The sequence below is a fragment of the Spea bombifrons genome, chromosome 7 (assembly GCF_027358695.1).
Source record: "Spea bombifrons isolate aSpeBom1 chromosome 7, aSpeBom1.2.pri, whole genome shotgun sequence".
In the NCBI taxonomy this organism is placed as follows: Eukaryota; Metazoa; Chordata; class Amphibia; order Anura; family Pelobatidae; genus Spea; species Spea bombifrons.
The window spans coordinates 40746381-40766015 of record NC_071093.1 but is presented as its reverse complement, the minus strand read 5'-3'; the positions used below and the strand labels follow the sequence as shown (position 1 = coordinate 40766015).

General features: G+C 38.4%; 1 protein-coding gene across 1 annotated transcript; it reads left to right on the top strand.

Moving 5' to 3' along the window:
- The first annotated feature begins 12984 nt into the window (after positions 1 to 12984).
- On the top strand, positions 12985 to 16467 carry GRIFIN (galectin-related inter-fiber protein). The gene is made up of 4 exons (XM_053471413.1): positions 12985 to 13107; positions 15261 to 15340; positions 15506 to 15668; positions 15776 to 16467. The coding sequence occupies exons 1-4, from the start codon at positions 13096 to 13098 to the stop codon at positions 15941 to 15943; spliced, it is 423 nt and encodes a 140-aa protein (XP_053327388.1). The 5' UTR covers positions 12985 to 13095; the 3' UTR covers positions 15944 to 16467.
- Positions 16468 to 19635: the final 3168 nt, after the last annotated feature.

Here is a 19635-nt window from a genome sequence, read left to right as displayed (position 1 = left end):
CGCTAGTAACCAGGCTGCCAAGGTGTTTGTAAAAGTTGCTGTTTTCTCAGATAAAGAGTAGTCAAGTGGTCCATATTGTTTATATCTAGCAATACAGCTACCATATCTACCAGGACTGGTGCTCTAGTGGAGGACCAACACTGTACAATTTATAGCAAGGAAAACAAAGTCTATGGTGTTTGAGGATCTGATTTAGGTGGAATCTCGACAGGTCCACCCGGAGTATATCATACAACAGCTATTTGTTAAAGAAGTCGATGAAGAGTTCCATAAATGCTTTATTAATGGACAGACCCAAAATAAATGTAATTGGGCACCCCAGTTTGCAGCGTATCTCTAATATGAGGCATCCGTGTGTACATACATCTTTTGAAACAATACATATCATCATTAAATGACTTTTTTTCAGATTTCCATGTGATTTGAACACCTTGATAACTAAGCTTAATTCAGGTAAACCCAATCTGATGTCACCAAGATTTGAGATGGTGACACTACCCTACTTTCCATCTGCTTATGGCACCTCATAGTAAGAAGAATTGTAGGGTGAATACATTGAATTAGCTATGCTAGTTTTAGAACCCAACTAAAGCTAAAAGTGTTGTTCATAATAGAGAAAATTCCTTCCATCCTTTATTGATGTTTCAGCTTCACAACATCTGGAGAGCCACAAGTTGCCTTCTCATTGGCCAGCCTGGATAAGCCGTATGGATAAACGCGTGGGGAAAGTACAGTCATAAATTTCTTTAAGGGTGAAAGATCATTTTATTCCACAAGTCTGTGGCCGGCTATGTATAAGCAAATGTTATTTTTAACTGCACTTTCCCTCTGCTTGCACTAAATACTATGACTAACTGCTTGGAATAGCAGATATTCTGGGAAGAACAGTTTGTTGTAACGATTGTAATCTTCCAGAATCAGTACTACTATTGTTTGTAGGGTTAATACATTTTTAGTAACCCACTACTGTTTATTTGTACACGTGACATTGAACTAGTATGTTCTGCAATAAGTTTGCATTGTCCTGTGGGAATCTGCCCTTCCAAATACTGCAGAATAAATATTCCTGTGTCTCCACCACCTGTCCTTATCTATGTGTTTATTCAACCAGTTTCCTCAATACTTCACTTTAGTAAAAAAACAAATATATCTAACCAAAAAAAGGCTTTGGTAAATAAATGCTTTACATTCCATTATTGGCAAGTAAATCACTTTGGGGCAAAGTGGCTTGAAGTTTTGAATACTATACCTGGGGTCACACCAGTATAATAGTACAAGCAGCAGGGCAATAATGTGGCACCATGCTGTTGGCATCTTATTCCCACATTCTATTTCCCTTTAACCAGTGAGAACCCCAACTTGGGAACCAAGTAAGAAACCATTATATAATCAATCTCCTTGAGATTGTATTTTTATGGATGACCCTCTAGTTCTCTTACAAGAATACTCAGTATCCCAAAAGTTCCTGCCTCAACAACCATCATGTAGCACATCATATCATAGCCCCTGAGCAGCAGACATGCTGTTTTCTTTCCTTGCTTTCATTTGTTTGATGCCAGTGTCTATATCCAGAACATTTTTGTCATACCCAAGCGCAAGCATAGCCGGACCCTAGGACGGCACACTTGTCAGCCCGGTGTGGCCTGTCTAAACTCTTCTTGTGTGTTCAGCCGTCACTGGTATGTGCAGAATTACACAGTTTTTCTTTGTCCCTGACCTCTTGAGCCATTAGGATCAATTAGGAGCACTCCCTTCTCCACTCGGCTTTAATTGCAGTCACTACCTGTCATTCTTTCCTCGTGATGATGCGTTGATATAGCAGGCGCAAGATTCCAGACTCAGAAGATGGGGTATCATGGTGTCCATGCGTTCAAACAAACGTGGTCAAGACACCAGTGGTAGTATCACTAAAAAATATTGCCGTAACATGTTTAAGTATACACCTCCCTCGTTAATATTCCCCTTCTCGGTGAAACAATGTTACCGCTAGGTGGAACATTTTCATTTGGCATTGGTTGCAGGGAATGTTCACTGAGTAGAGTTTAATCATGGCAGAGAGTTTCTCAAAAAGATAGTGAGGAGGGTGAGAGCGGAGACACGGTTTGCCTTGGGTGCTAGACATGGGCTCCTGCGGTACTAGGGGGCCACAGGTCCTTGGGCACTGAAAAAGGCTTCTTGATGCACAGGTGGATCCAATATCGCTGCCGCTAATGACATCTGCTGCTAATGAATTTTGTAATTACCTGTTCCAAGATGTGTTATAAGCTGTTAGCTTAGTAATCAGCCAGCCCTGGATCTGCACCAAATAGTAGTGAAATGGATGTTCCAGCAAGCAATAATATTTGGCATGTGGTTGTAGGGTACTAAGATCTGCCACCCAAAACCTACATATTACAGCTCTAAACACTAAATAAACTTATATCTACATTTAAATTATCAAAATCCATGGGTAGATTCAATAAATAATTTAATTATAACAAAAGCCATGGAGGCAGTGCCCGTTTAAATCTGGGAGTATATCTTTCCAAAATAATAGTAGCTACTTGTGGTTTATTATCTGTTACAAAGTAAAACTTTAACCTGCAATTAGAATATTAATATTTAATTTGTTCTAGACCATGGGTGCACCGAACCTGCCCTTTCACGTATCATTGTTGGCATATAAGCGGCGTGCCGAGTCTCATAAAAGAAACTGAAATTCCAGACGCCACTCCAGAATCAGATAAAATGAATTAATTGAGCAGTGGAAATGGAGCACGTGCTCAGCTTATCTGCGCAACTTGCAGTAGGTGTGTGGGTGAGATTAAAAAATGCACAATGCTATTATTACTGGTAACATATTAAGAAATGTGGATTTCTTTTTCCATAACTCATATTAAACTACGGCGTATGTACAGAACACTGCGATACACTACATTCTGAGCTTTTGGAAGAGAGGAACATCATGGGAGGAAAAAGGGAGCGGGAGACAAATTTTGGTTCATCTTACTTGATTTATGAGTCTGCAAAGGCAGTTGCGATGGAATAATTACGCCCCATGGGGCCTTTGGATCATACCCATTAATATTAAACGTGTCCAAATTGGGGTACCTGTCTTGGGGGTGTGGCTAGAGATGATTATGGGTGGGGACAGAGGTGTGAGTGGGCAGGAGAAGAGACAAGGCTACCCAACCACCTTAGCCGAAGAACCACCTGGGAGATGCAATGATTGATTTTACAGCTCCCTAGGGTGGTGAGGGAACATCAGAGGATCTCTCCAACCAGCCCATGATCCCAATGCCACGAAATCGGGACAATGGCCAGCTCGATGGGGCAGCAGGACAGTGCCCAGAAATCAGGATCGTCCCACAAAACCAGGACACTTGAGATGTATGTTTGGATGGGTAAAGGAAATGCCGATGATGAGCTCATGGTTTCAAAATGAACATATTGTGATCCACACATAATGCTAATAAAACGACTTGTAAAAGTAAAAATGAAAAAGAAGAAAAAAACAAATACATAACCACTTACAGAAGCAATAAAAGCTAATCACTAACACGTTCCCCCAAGAGAACACACTTCCTGGTGTGAACAGTCACAGGAAATGTGAGTCGCGGTAAGAAAACAATACGAGGGTCTGAGTGTCCCGAGGAGGATGATCCATGCGGTAACATCAGTGAGGATATCAATGGCAGGGCTCTGTGTCAGAACACGCCAAATCTGATACGAAATAAGTAAAAGGCTCTCCCCAGAGGATATTTTCTACTCATCGTACGAAGATTATGTTCAAACAAAGATAATGTTTTTTCCAATGCATTAGACGGACCGTGCAGAAAGAACCTCTGCTACATAACCAGTGATGGGTCATGTTTTAGGTTGTGTGTGTTCTACATACAGTACAAGTATCAGTATCAAGGCATGCTATCGTCAGATACATTATGCTACTAAAATAGAGTAAGCATGGAAACAAAGTTACTAATGATCTCTGTGTCACCATCAGAGAGGCATGCCCCCAACATTCCAGGTATCCAGACCAGCCAGGACACCATTGTTGTGTTATGTGGAGAAGATCCATAGGTGGGGAGGACAGGGCTGGGGTTGGGATTGTCCACCTACCTCACAACACGGCACTCATCTTCATCGCAAGGTGGGATCTATGATGGAGGTCAGCATCAATTTTACAGCTCAGAGGATCCCGCTAAAATCAGATGTATGGGAATTGTTTACATTATTAAGTAGACGTATTAAAAGTTCCTTAACTTTCTTTTTTCTGCTGGTTTTCATCAGTATCACCTCCAACTCAATTACAACCAGTCTGTGTATATTTTACTAGGAAAATTAAACCGAATGCTCCAAGCAAGACATGGAATCGGAAAGTTCTTTGCCCAGGCATTGCATAGAATACCTAAACAGACTTAAGCAAACTACAAAATGAAAGGAGAAATGTTTATTTAAATTAAAAAAAATACTAGACTAGAATTAAATAAGCATAAATTTGTGTTTTTTTTATTCGGTGCAAATAGTTGTATTTGATGTGGCTTTTGTTTTTGACGGATTCATTAACCCCGTTGAACCCCGTTGATCAGACGTGCAACATTCTAAATGCTCAAAGAGGGACAGTCTTGTTTTAGGGGATGTATATATTTATACAATTTAATTTATAAACCCATTTTCTTTTGTTTCTATACACATTAACGTGACGTTTATGGATTTAGAACCCTGTGATACCTTCATACCCAGCAAACATTCTGAGCTCCTAGAAAAGAGGGACGTGGATCGGGGTCTATTTATTTATTCCTTTCGGCACAGTCTTTTCTTCTTTTATTTTTACAGGGATAGTCCATTACCTGCTCCTGGCATTAATAAATAAAAAGTCGTATTTCCCACATCTTAGCAGGTCCCACGGTTCTTTTGGCTCTTGGCAAAACTGCATGTCCTGAGACAGATATGAGAACTGTTTAAATAAAGGCAGTCAGAGAGGAGGCAGGCAAGCTCCCGAGGCACATCTCCATGTTTGTTCTGCTATCTCGAGCATTCAAAAATAAGTGATATTTACGAAATACACCGAAGTCATCTAACCACGGCTCAGTTTGTTTTGGAGAAATAGATCTGACATCAGTGGAATTAACTTTTCCCTTTCTGTTGAGTTATAAAGATGAAAGGGAACTGTCACTGTCACAATTAGCATAACTAAATTCATTTATTAGAAGATAATGTTGATGTTGTGGACCCAAATCAGTTTGGGATTATTACCAGCTGGACGTGAAAAAAACATATAATTTGACAGCATTTGACCATCTACTCCACTGTGAAGCCGTATACCTTACGTGCTTATTGGCCTTGGGTTTTACTCATTAAAGGGAAAGTTGACAGGAGAGTGTATAGGAGACTTGTGCTTTTGGCTCCTTGATGTCCCTATTCATTATGAAGGGCCGAAATTGACAGGTTCCTCCAAGCAAGAAGGACTGAGCTGGCCCTGTATAATGCATAATTCAATTGGGTGATAAGACTGAAGAGATCGCACTGATTTATGCTTTTTACAAGGCCAGCTCAGTTCTTGCTACAACAGAAGCTCATTGGGGTTGGTCGTTCAAAATGTATAGTGAAGGAACTGAAACACAACTCTCTCTCAAACGCATATGAGCTTCGTCTCAGTTTGCCTGGTATGTAATATATGTACTCTCAGGCCAATGCCTATATTTATCTTTCCTTTCATACAAATGATCAGGTTTATTTAAAAAAATCTAATCATAGTAGTTATGGTGCGTTATGGTAAAGCCGTTTCACGCCTATTACAGACACCCCAAAGGGGAATCCGAAGCAGTTGTTTAATTCAGTATATGGCAGTTCTACCTCTGAAAATAGAAAACATTGCTTAAGATCCGCTTGGTGCTGCTTCCTGGTTTTTTTACAGCTCTTAAGGAGTTAATTTACGTATCCTCGCATTTCTTCAGTATATGAAGAAGTACAGATCATGTGAATTAGAACACGGGGAGCATGCTGTTCAGCATTTGGATAAATTGTTCAGGCACAAGGCTCTTAGGCCACTTAATCTCCCTTATCGAGGGAGCAGATAAACACCTGCTTCAGTAGGAATTAAAGGTCACACTTGTGTCCTTGGATAAGGCTAACAAAGGCGCAATCAGCACAGCACGTTCCTAAAGGGCCTTGGTCTGGACTAATTTCTGCTCATTTATAAACCACCCATAGTAATGTCATCGCAGAGATAGATATCATTGTTAAGCTTGGAACTCTGTTTGGAATTCAGACGTAACCCTTTATAGACAACAGAGTGTATTTAATCGGCATAATTATTGATACATCAGGGGTTTAGGGGTTTTGCTATGACCTGCTCCAACTCTTTGGACGCCCAGCAGCTTGGAAGAGTTTATCCTGGTGGCCCAAGTGGTTTGGGAACAGAAGATGTGCTAAACCAAGGGCAGCAGTTCCACTCCATGTCCACGACTTAACTTTGCTGTGAGTGCTTGAGAGCTCTGAGGTGCCCATTCTAGAGAGTCGGCATTCAAGACTTCTCTGTTCCTATAGACCACCAATATGTGCAATCTAAGACCCCTGATCCCAGCTGTTGAACCCCAATTATATTCACGTATGAACTTGTCCCTCATCTGCAATGCTCTTTAACATGTTTCCTGTTTAGAGTGCCTCTTGTGGTCAAGTGTGGGATTGCATTTTTAAAAGAATATGGTATCCCATATTATTATTATTATTATTACTTTTTTCACTAAGCGCAGCACTGTACAATTTAATACAAAGTTCCTGGCAGGAGTGGTGTGCTTTTGAGGGCCCCACTGAAGAGCTTACAATCTAAAGGAGTAGTTAGTATGGGTAATTGAAACAAAAGGGGTGCAAATAAGGAGTAGTAGCTCTCTTGTAGCAGTAACTAGGGGTAAGTGGTTTCAGGGTGTATAAATAAAATGGATGAGTGGGTGAGTTAGTGTTAGGCTTCAGATGGTGGCTTGAGGAGAGGCTGCCCACGTTGACCTCAGAAGTGGACACCAATGAGCCGTTTGCCTGCCTAGCACCTCTAGAATAACGGGGTCATCCAGACCACAGGGTTTACAGAGACATGTCATTAATACAGTGTACTGTACCACACAGCACAATGTTTTGCCCCATGGAGTCTCTCGGATGTGAAGTTGTTACTTCCAAGTGGACAGACACTCTTTCCATTCGAGCTGCACTTGAACTGAAAATCTATCGGTGACAATACTTCCTAGGAAAGAACTGCCAACGCGGATAGACAAAAGATAATAGGTGTTCTCTGATGGACGAGCTCCAAGTGGAGGCTCTTAAATCATTCCACACTGGGATCCTAGGTAAGAGACTTTAAAAGAAGAATATCTAAGAAGTTACATCATGGGAACATAATATGATAATTTAAGTGGGAAGTACAAGGAAACCTTAATCTACCTTGGGGGGGGGGGTGAAAACCGAGACAGTTTAATGTAATGAACTGCTAGGAAAGATACACTCCGGGCATTAAGAAGCTTGAGACGGAATCCATTAAATGTTAACAAGCGTTTTTAAAGCACACACATGGAAGTGATTTTAGTTACAGACAGAATGAGCCGATAATTAGTATATCTGTATCATGTGCGCTATTTTATATACTGGCCATTCTTCTCTGCAGATCCATCATTTGCACCTTTTCACCACCCATTCAAAGGGTATTCTGTTTATAAAATCCTACTTTCTTATGAAACATTTGCAGATTTATATAAATTGCACTAAATAATAAAAAAAAGATATCTTTCAATGGCAATGAGAGATCAAAATGTATCAAAGTGGTCTATAATTTTGTTTCTAATGAAATCTACTTTTGGGAAGACAGATAGATGGAGGGTGGCAGACGCAGCAATCATATACGTTACAGAGAACCACATTCCTATCAAATGATTTTCAATGCTGATGGATGATCCCGGACGTGTATGATAGAAAAACAAAACTGACGCCTGTAATATCAACGTGGATGGAAAAATCATTGTGATCCCCCCCATTTGAAGTCTTAAATCTGTTATCGGCTTCATGAAGAGGGAGACAACACAATCCCAATGTTTTGTTTTACGGTTACAAGTTTCCTTTTGGAACGTAGAATGCAGACAGCCATTGTTCTGATGTGTCAGCGGCAATCACTAGTTACATGTTCACAGGAACCTGCTGGAGATAAGTTTGGAGCAGCTTACGAAGCATCAATGGCAATAGACAGCTGGTCTAATTATATTTTATTTATTGGCTATATCTCAGATATAATAGGAAGTTAAGCCTCGCATTTTTTTGTGTCTTCAGAAAACTGAGATGATTGGACCTCTCATTAACCATCCATTGGATCATCCCAATCTCACGTTTGGATTGTCCTTTTTAACATGTCCTGGTGCGCAGAAGGGCTTTTGTCCAATATGGTTATTATTATTATTATTTTTTTTTAATTTTATTTTTTTATTTTTATATATAGCGCCAACAATTTACACAGCACTTCTTACAGTCCATACATTCGAAGTGTTGACAGAATAAGATAAACCGATACATTTAGTAAAGATGGCCCTGCTGACAACCTCGAGAGCATTCCGTAGACCACCAAACATCCAACTGGCTAAAATATAATGTGTGACCATTTTTTTTGGGGGGGTACACCTTGTTGGTGCTTTACTGAAAGCCTAGTATAAAAATAGCTAATGGGCAATAAAGCAAAAATTTCAAATATGAAGAATTAAAAAAATATATTAATCCTCAAATTATTTGCTCTTAATCAAGACACATCTTGATGACGATGAATGAAGAGAGTAAGAAGTACTTACTTCTTGTACAATATCAATTTCAATAAAAGATGTACAATCTCAATTATTTGCTTCTGTTATGTCTTTCGCTGATCTTCTAAAAAAAAAACACACACACAATCTGTAAATAGAAAATTTGTATATTTACATATTACATTTAACATGTTCACTACTATTATGGCCCATAGGGAGCTAATGAATGGCTGGTGATGGAAATCGGGGTCTCAAACTTCATAGTCTGTAGACAATTTGAGAAATTGATTGGATCCAGACATATCTGAGAAAGATATCCCCCTGAATTCTAGAACTGCAGATAAAAAATAATACTATCCAGACACTGATTTATGAGGGAACACTTGGAAATAAGACCGATCTATATGTTTTATCTTTTTGCATTATACATGTATTTGGGTTGTTTAACGTCAAAGTGACATACATGTAGCCAGAACACACTAAGGGATATGATAGAGTGAATTGTATTATGGGAATCTCTTATGCATGTCTGCCGGCACATTCATATTAAATACAACTAGTACAGCAGACAAAAACATTGATGAGCAGAAGCGTATGTTGGCCAAGGGGCTGGTTTTGGCCTGATCCTGAGCAGCTCCCTAGCAGTCCCCACCACTTGACTCCACCACAGCCATCCTGTTTAATGAGCACCAAAATATGACATCATATCCCAGCACGTTGCATTTTAGGGTTGTGTGCCCCTAACTACATGTGCTATGGAGCCTGTGCCAAACTGTCCATTAAACAGTGGCTAAGAAGGGCTAGTTGACCTAGGCCAGAATGCACGTCTCCGATTACTATGCTTTAATATTCAGATTCTTTATTCATAAAAGAATATATTAGCGTTACGTTATATATATTCTGAGAATTACTGGTAAAGTGCGACAAACGGCACATCTGGTCTCCTATATTAATTATCGAGGGGATGTCTGCTTAGCTTCTGCAAAAAGTTGGCTTGACTTTTTAGATGTGATGGGGCTGTAGCGCCACCTAGTGGAAAATAGTCGCATAAACATTTCTGATGCGTCTGTAGTCATCTAGTGGCATATTTTTGGATTTCGTTTATTAGAAATAGTCTTTCACGTTATCACCTTTTTGTTATACTTTTCCGTAAAGAACTTATTCCAGCAGGGCCGGTCCTAATTAATAATTAAATGTTTTTGTGCTTACATCCACATTTTTTAATTTCAATCTATCCATCTATGAGTGTCACCAGGACACCAGACTTTCGGACATAACAATACATAAACTGAAATATATAACAAGGACATCATCAAATCTTCCATGCATTCCCTAGCCTCATTACTAATAATAATAATAATAAAAACTATTATTTTATTTTTAAGAAATTCTGCTATATCCTCGGTCATTAACATGTTTTAGTGATTGTGAGGATCACTAATGGAAAGAAATCCAAAAAACTCTTTGTTCCAGAGTCCATGAGAGCTTGGCCAGAGTCCATAATCAGTCTTCTGCCATCTGTTGTGAGCTCTCAGACCTGCCAGCTGTAATGTATCATTTTGTAATATCTCTTGTTACATTTTTGGAACTTTTCAGGTAAGGTTTCACCTTTTTAGAAGTCTGTCTGGGTAACACGACACATAAAGCCTACCCAAAAGATTCCTCTAGCTCCATAAGTTCCTTGGTAGGTAAGTTGGAGGCTCGCAAGTTATCATAAAATATGTTGAACTGTTTGTCATGTTTTTTTTTAAATATTTTATTAGCTTTTATTTGCCCAGTTTAAATGGGCTGAGACACCAAACTGAGGAGAGCCCCCTACCTACCGAACTAGTGACAATTACTTGTTCCTGGCAAAATTGGTAATTTGTTATTTGGTTAATTAATTGTTTCTGGGAGGGGTTTGGGCATTTACCAATACTAAGAGTGATGCTTCTAATTCAGTTGCAAAATTTGACATTCAGCGCAGTAAGTGGAACGGCACCTTTAATCTCCTGTAGCTTTGTTACATTTTGCAGTTGTGAACCAATAAAGTATTTTGTTCACATGGGTAGAGATCCTGTCTTGTAGTTTATTTAATAGAGCTAGATGAAAACAAGTTATATTGTCCAAAGCATTAAAAAAAATGAGAGGTTTTGTGCATTTATACTTGGAACGCGCTTTATTGGTGGAAAAAATTGTGCAAGGCATGAAAATTAAAAACAAAGGTGTCACAAATCAGTTCATCCAGCCTTAAAACCTCAGACCAGAAGATCAAGCTGTAACCTTTAACAGGTAATCTCAGCCAAGAAGCTGGTAACGTAACTGAACATAGCATTTAGAAAAAGAATAATACATTTTATTTACACTCTTTATAAACTTTTTTTGCAGCTTCTATATATATTATATATATTATTATTACATATCTTATATATATATTACTATTATTATCGTTACTTTTAGGACTGTAGAACATTGTGATTCCTTCATACTCAACAAACATTCTGAGCTTCTAGAAAACAGGAACATCAGGGGAAGAAAGAGGGACAGAAGGCTTTGAAATAAAACAGCATGTGACATTTCCAAGCTTCATCGTGCAGTTGGATGCTTTTTTCCTCCAGACCGGCCAGGTGCTCCCCAGACTGTTATCATTGACCATTGTTTCCCCCCAGGTGAGCGCTTGGCCACAATATATATACGTATCTTCAAAGTTCCGAACAAAAATATTTAACGGATACTGTCTGGGACAGGAGCACAGGGTATGTCGGTCCGTATAAACCTATTTTTAGCTGTTCCTGTTAATTTAATCTCAAGATTCCCTTTTGATTTGACTGCATCTAATGATGCTTCCTGCATAAGCCTATTATTAGACTTTTCAGACAACTTGTCTGTCTTACAATTTCCTGTTGTCTAGATACAGTACCTAGGTTGGTCACGTCTTCACTAGAGGCTCACCCCTTTTCTTCCTTTTTATGAAAAGTAACCTTCAACACATTTATTAAATAATCAGAAACGGCCACTTTATCACTGAATATACGATTCAAGAACAGACTTGGTTTGGCTTATCAATTCAAACCTCACGTTAGAGAATAGCTAGGTTAAATGATAAATTAACCCAAATATTTATTACAAATATTAGCAGTTATCTTATTAACACCAACCTTTCAGTATCTAAGTGAAATAGAATTTTTTAAAAAAATAAGATTTTTTTTTTCTTATCTAGATTTCAGCAAGGCATTTGACACTGTCCCTCATAAAAATATCATGTGTTGATGATAAATATATAATGGGTTAAGGCAGTGCATAAGAGACAAAAAGTTGTAGTTAACGGTGGAAGGACAAATTGTTTATGAGAAGAATGGTCGATAGTGTTACATTTGCAGTTTAATGTTGATAAATGTAAGATAATGCATTTGGGATGTAAAAATTGAAGTACAAAGTATAGCACTGTGGCAAAATATAATACTATGGGCAAGATAAAAGAGGGGGATCAAAATTTTGACCCAAAATGCCAGTAAAAAGAATGTATTGGAAAACTTAGCTCCTGCTGTTTCTAACAAGACAACAATACTGTTTTAGAACAGTTGAAATTTAAGGGCTCTGAATATGTGCTCTGAAGTGCATAATTTTAGCTAAATATTTTGACCAAGGTGCTAATTCTAAACAAGAAAAGAAAAAACGAATTAATATTACAAAAAAAATTAAAGAAATTTGAGATATTTAAAAAGTTAGATTTATATGGAAATTAAAGGAAATTGTGCAGGGTTCTAAGTTTCGAAGCAACAACTAAAGAAATCAAAGGATATCCTCTGCTGAACCATTCTGTACCAAGTGGTTTTACCACCATAACAGCCAATGGAGTGTTCCAATCACAAGGAACATTCCGTTAGTTGCTATAGAGATAAGACCACTTTGTTTGCACCGGAATTACTTTTTGTACATAACCCCCAAAACAATTGTGCATTGGCAGAACTATATAGGAATGCACGTATCAATGTTTCACAAAGCAACATAAAGCACATGACAGATTTTGACAGATTCCTCCCAAAAACAAAAGCAAGTGGCTCAAGAATGCCTGCTGATCTCAGCATTTTCCGCTGTGTGTAAATCCCCCTCGGACATCACATAATCCTCTCCTGGGTAGGAATGTCTGCTTCGCACATGGAAAGTTACCGGCTCGAATTGTATGTGAGATTATCCATTATGTGGTCTTCAAACCCATTTCCAAACTCCAATGTGTACGTCCTTTAAACAAATCTCCAATTCTGCTCTTGCTAATCCCAAACACGTGGCTGGGTGACGCACACGGCGGTATATCAGAGGCTGCGAGGCGGGCATCTTCTGCAAATCTGATGAGCGATCGGACACGATGACATTAAAGGTAAGTGAAGACCAAGGCTCGCCGCTCTATTAGGATATAGATTATTTATTAAGGGTTTAGAGTGTGCGTTTTGCTCTAAATGTCACACCGGGGCTTTTTAACGAAGAAAAAGGACACAATCATTTCAATTGCGTGTGCAACAATATTATCTCTGATAATTATGAGGTCTTTTTAACCCAAATTAGCAAAAATTCCAGTAAAGCCTGAGAGCAACAGAGAAAAAGTTCCCTTGCGAGGAGCCTGATAATTCTCTCTAGGTTTGGTTGCTCCACCAGTCCCCAGGTTACCTACTGAAGCCTCTGGACCTGATCCTAAGCTTAGTAACAACTTGTTGGACTCTGCAATAAGAACAATGGATAGAATCATGTTGGTCCAAAGAAGATGGAGTGTTAAGTCAAATTGTTACCTTTTATTGGGCCAAGATAGAATAAAAAAACACGTAAAGCCTCATAAGCTTTCAGGAGCTCAAGGCTCGCTTCTTCTGGTTGACTCTACAGTCACGGAGAGGTGCGGGTTCCTCCGGAAGATCAGAACTATTGGATCAGTGGTAGCACAAGCTTAGCGGATGAATATGGAATAGACTTGGGTTTTGTGCATTCAGCAGACTGGCAATTTTAAGTCCATAGACCACTTTTGGTATGGTCCAAGAGGGACCATCATTCTATCTGGTGTCACTCCCAGTTTTTATAAAAAATAAAACAGTATTAAATGACACTTTAAATTAAACTAAAGATGATCTGCACTCTATCCTGCTCTGCCTTTTATATAAAGTATACTTTGTCATCCTCACACATTTTTCTTGGACTTTTAAATAGCCTTCAGACAGCCATAAAAGTCACTGGCAGTCCACAAATCAAAGAGGAGCATTTTCCTTGAGTGATGATCTAATAGTCTTGGAAAGAATATTAAAAATTTCTAAAAAAAAAAAAAAAAAAAAGAAAGTTCATTATATAACCGTGATTAAAAATTAAATTTCATTGACCACCGACAAGTAGAGAGAAGAGCAGTGTCTCGGAAGACAGCCCGTCATGGGATTCCAGGGGTTAATTATTGATGGCGTATGGCAGACACATAGGTTTTTAAACACTCCGCTGCGTCTTAGGGGCAGCAAGCCGTTTACTCGGACTGAATTTCTCCATGACTTGCTGCCAGTCCTATCATATTCCAACACACTGCGCTTCTATTAACCATTTCACGGGCTGCTGGCGATTTCAATATATCATGACATGGAGCCAGCACCACATAAAAAGAAAACAGATTGGAGACGCAAATCATTTTAACGCTCGGCGCGTGTTATAGTTTGCCCGCTTTATCTATGGCCTTTTATATGCAGATAATGGTAAAAAAAAAACATAAAAGATCGTAAGAAAAATAGACACATCTTATAGCTGCAGTCACAAGGTCTTTGTAGGGTTTTACAATAGGAATAAACATGCTTTTTTATTATTTTTACGTATATTATTTATATTAATTCCTCAATGTCTGCAACGTGAACGCAAATAAATGTAAAACATTAAAAAATAAAGATTTAAATAAATACATACACAGCCCAGGTACACTATGGTAGACTATGCCAATCCAGTAAAGCCTCCATAGGATGACTGCATGCTTTAAAAACACATCATCGGGCGGCTGCTGGCCTTAAAGTGCCAGAGTTGCCTTGTGATCGTCAGTCCAACCCTGGGCACTAGTAGCAAAAAAAAAAAAAAAAAGTTTAAAAATATTTTAAAAATGTACCAAATACATAATAAACTTTGGGTTTCCAATGGGACGCCTTCCAGAAATGTATAAAGCAGGAATAAAATGAAAAAAACACAGTGTTTTTAAATAGTGATACTTCCTTTTTAGCAAACAACGCCAATAAACACTTCTCCAGATGTCTTGGCTCCAGGTGGAATCCACTCGATCAAAACACATACAAACGCTACATGTTACACTCTTTGAGGCTCGCTTCTAATTTCCAAAAAAGTATTATTGTCTTGTTTTTCTGCACACTCTTGATCCGTACTTCCTTGACCTTCGGTACTTTATCACAAATATGGTCCAAGGCTTCTATAGAAGAGGATAATACAACGAAAGGACAGTCAACGTTCAAGAAACACAAACTTTACAGCTGTAATTACTAAAACTTTTCTCTTTTTTTTGCGTTTTAGTTTGAAGCTTTGTGCCCACAGGGAATTTGTCCTGGATGGAGCTTAATCGTAAAAGGAGAGACAAGTTCCAGCGAAAATGAGTAAGCAAATCTTATTTTTAAAGAACGAATGGATCTAAGAATATTGGGGCTTAAAGAAGTTGGAGTTGATTGGAAACTCTTTGTTAAAAGGACAATGTGACGTACTATCCAGGAAATGGTCAGGTCTTGATTTAAAATCATATCCTTTTTTTTATTATTTAACAGCTTTGAAATCAACTTCATCTCAGAGACAGGAGACCAGATCGCTTTTCATTTCAATCCCCGTTTTCCTGAGGGCACGATAGTCTGTAATTCCTTCCTGTCAAGCCAATGGGGTCAAGAGGAACGCACCGACACGTTCCCAATGGAGGCCAAGGAACCTTTCCTGGTAAGGTCTACTCAGTTTGTGAAACTTCTTCAAAAGTAATAGTTCTAAAGTGCGTTTAGTTTAATTAAATATGAATGTTTACCTTCCATGGGATTCTTTTTCCCCAGGTGGAAATCTATTCAGACCATGACTATTTCCAAGTATTTGTGGACGACAACAAGATCATGCAGTACAGACACCGTACGAAGCAATTATCTGGCATTACCAAAGTGCAGATCCTGAATGACATCAATATTTCCTCCATTGAGCTCACGAGAAGAGAAGTGTATGAGTGAGAACACGTCATGCCATCTACTGTCTCGGGAACCATTCGAGCTCTAGATTGGCAAGCAATGCTGTAATCCATGTACACCTTAAAATACCACCAAGAGTCCTTCTTTTTGCTGTCAACCCATAGCTCGGTGAATATGTCATACCAGATATAGCACATCAACCCATTGGAGTTACTTGCTACATGTCTACAAAACACAATTATGAAATGAAAGCTTTTAGAAGAGCTTTTTTGTCTAGAAGTTGTACTCTGCTCAGATCGTAAATCCTGTATATATATATATTTATACATTTCCCACAATGCTTTGTCATGTTGGAGACACCTATATTTTAGATGTAGTTTCTTTTTAAGTAACACCAAGGTCAGTGTTAATATGAATCGTTCACCTGCCATAGATGGACAAGAGAGTTGCTGTTACAAACATTGATATTAGAGTCTTTGCTGTTTGGTCATGGAGACGGATGACTAGCATGACTTTGGAAGTTTCTATGTTATATTTTTTTCCACCAATAAAATCATCAGAAAGCAGTTGGTGCCATTATTATTATTATTATGTGTTTATCGATGGACAAAAACGTATTTTCAGTAGGATTTTATCTTCTTGATAGGGCACATACTTTGGTGGTACCTGCCCAGAAAATTACCAATCCACCAACCTTTGCATGAGTTCAACAAACTCTTTGTGTTCTTGCTTCATATCTACTACAAACTTTGTATGAGAATACTGATACATTGACACTCGGTGGGGTACAGGACACATCATTGGAAACAACCCATAGACTGCGTGATAATCACTGGTTTTGTAGACTACAAATAGCTTAAAGAGCTTTTGGTTGACTTCATCTTGGTTGATCTTTTCACATTTTAAGTAAGACAGTTTATTTTTAAACAAAAAAATGAGGAACCAAAATCCCAAAAGCAGAATGAATGATCTGAATAATCCAGCACAGACAGATCAGGATCATTCTGGTACCGCAAGATCTAATGTACTTAAAAAAAACAGAATACAACAGTGACACAGAACTTGGTGTGCATCAGACATTCTCAATTCCCACCCGACTTCTTCAGTCTGCTTCTCGGCATTTGAATGATTCCATTTATCGTTATCTGTTTGACTTGGTATAATGTAACAAAGCATACAGTAGCTGAGAGATGTTGATCTTGTATTAGGACTCCATCATTCTACGCCTCTAGGACAGATCTTAGCCGCCTCATTTAACAATAAAAAAGAATTCTTGTGAAATGAACCTCAGCGGCAAAACTATTCAGCGGTCCCAGAATGGTGAGCCGTCACCTGGAAAAGTTGATCTTTTGTTTCAAAAGACAAGGTTTTTTAAAACGAAGTCCGGGTAGTCGTATTATAATTGGGTACAAATTTCTGAGAGCGAAGTGTAGATAACCCTCAAATATAGAGTAACACTTAACAATACTTTTACCGGTGCCTAATTGGAATTACAAACTATTCAATGCATTCACACTTAAAAGATGACTCATCACTATAAAACTTACTTTCACTAATAGGTAAAGTCTGAACACTATCTTTTTTATTTCTTTTTTTTTTTTAGTATTCAGCAGTTTTTAATAATTCTTTTGATACTTTATTTTAACTGAACTACCAAGGAACACATTTTTCTTGCCGCATCCAATTAACCTCTCTCTTGAGTTCTCTTGCGGCTTCAAAAAAAAAAAGCAATTTAATATACAATATGGGAAAAGGAAAACAGGTACGCATTTTAATATTAAGTGACAGGAAAAAAAAAAAAAGTAAATATTAATATATATATAATATATTATATTTAATATAATTAAAATTATATCATTCAAATAGTGTTAAATTATAAAATGTTTATGGAAATACAAAGTATTTATGGCATGATGGTGGTGGCCGGAGTATTTAGCTGAAAAGGAGACCTTCCTTTGAAAAGGTGGTAAGAAAGCTCCCAGGTCACCCAAATTGGGGAGCCACGTGGTTCTTTGTGGGCCTAAGCTCCCTCATTGCTCACTGATATCACAAGTGAATTATAGTTTGATTTACTAAGGACGCCAACTTTGACCGAGTTTAGTCAAGAACAGTTCAATGCTCCTGACTACACGCTTTCTCAGGTGAGAGTCACGTAAGCCAGGAACAACCGCATCACATAAAATAACGGCAAAGCCACAGAACCACCAAGGAGAAGGAAAAGATACAAAACCAAGTTGAGTAGCGTAGTTGGCTAGGTTCCCAGATTTATTCTGGGAACTCTGCCAGCTCTATAGTAACTTATAAGTGGCCAATGAAAGAGCTTAGCACATCCTTAGCAAAACACCTCCGGTGGTAGCTGATTCATCAAACTGAACCAAGATTGGGCTTTTCCTGAAGCAAACTGAGTGGTCAGTCCGCCATCACTAGTGATATTAATTAAACCTTGTATATAAGAGTTATAACAGGGTCAAGCATTATCATTGCAAAATGGCGCCTGTAAACCATCCCAATCCCTGGACCAACCCCCCTTAATATTGTTGTACACAAAACCACTAAAACATTTGCATAGAAAAAGAGCTGGAGGCATTTTAACTCATTCGTTATGGATTATGTAGGTCCAATCCTGGTACGCATCTCCTGATAGAGTTATAACTGCATAATGCATGGTTAAATTGGCGAAATTAAAGTTAAACTTTGCAGCATTCTAAATCAAATTGGCCCTTTGATTAGAAGAAGCTCCAAAAAGTCTCCTATGGCGTGGTTATGCTGCTGTCACTTGTTGTAGTTACTAAGAGAGCTAGACGTTAGTTCCACCTCCGTGCCAACTTTACGTGTTTGTTCTCCCAGAATCAATTTATAATAAGTTTTCTAGCTTTGGTTATGACGTTCTTCAATATAATTGGGCCTTTTCTGTCAATCTATGGAATGTATTAATGTGTGCTCTTTAATATGACTAAAGCTTCACTTGACAGCCTTACAGCTGAACTTCCCTAACTCGTCCAGATGGTGCCACTGCAAGACATTGGATGTTGTCCAAGCGGATCGTCCAATGCTTCCCTTTTGTCTCGGCGTTCTGCAAAGTATACGATCATTTTTCTTTTCTGTTTTTGGCTTTAAAATGAAAGCTTTTTGCAGGCAAGAAAAATGAAATGTACGCTTTCGGAGATAAGAACTGTAAAAAAGACATAAAAGAGTGAGAAAACTCTAATTATCTGCCATGTGTTTGTTTCGGATAACTCCTGGATAAGTAATGCAGCGTCTCGATTCTCTTCCAAACGTCATTTTACATATGAGCATGTGAAATCAATGTCCTGCCAATGCCAGATTAATAATGTTCCGTATTACCTTTTTTTAATGCCTTCTCCCCCTTCGTAGGAAAACACAAGCTGTGTCAGTCCTAGAGAACACGGCGTTCTTCTGCTGAAATATATTCTGCAGGGTTAACATTAGTAAAATGTTCTTTCCACCATTGTTGTGCTTAAATATTTTCCACATTTTACAAAACGTAAATGTCATCATGAGAGAGACACAACTGCAAATATACTGGGCGGAAACAGCACTTTTTGATATATTTAGAATAATTTTAAGCACGTACAGATAATAAGATGTAGGGTCACATAACTCAATATAAGGTAGTTGAGGAGCTTGGAGAAACACTCAACCGGCTACCAGAACCAAAGGGTTTAATGGAACCTGGAAAGTTTTGTCTGTGAGTTGAGCCAAGTCAATCGTGC

Coding starts and splice junctions, on each gene's coding strand:
- GRIFIN (XM_053471413.1), top strand. Junction 15,341..15,505: donor ACAAGTTCCAGCGAAAATGA/GTAAGCAAATCT, acceptor ATTATTTAACAG/CTTTGAAATCAACTTCATCT. Junction 15,669..15,775: donor AGGCCAAGGAACCTTTCCTG/GTAAGGTCTACT, acceptor CTTTTTCCCCAG/GTGGAAATCTATTCAGACCA.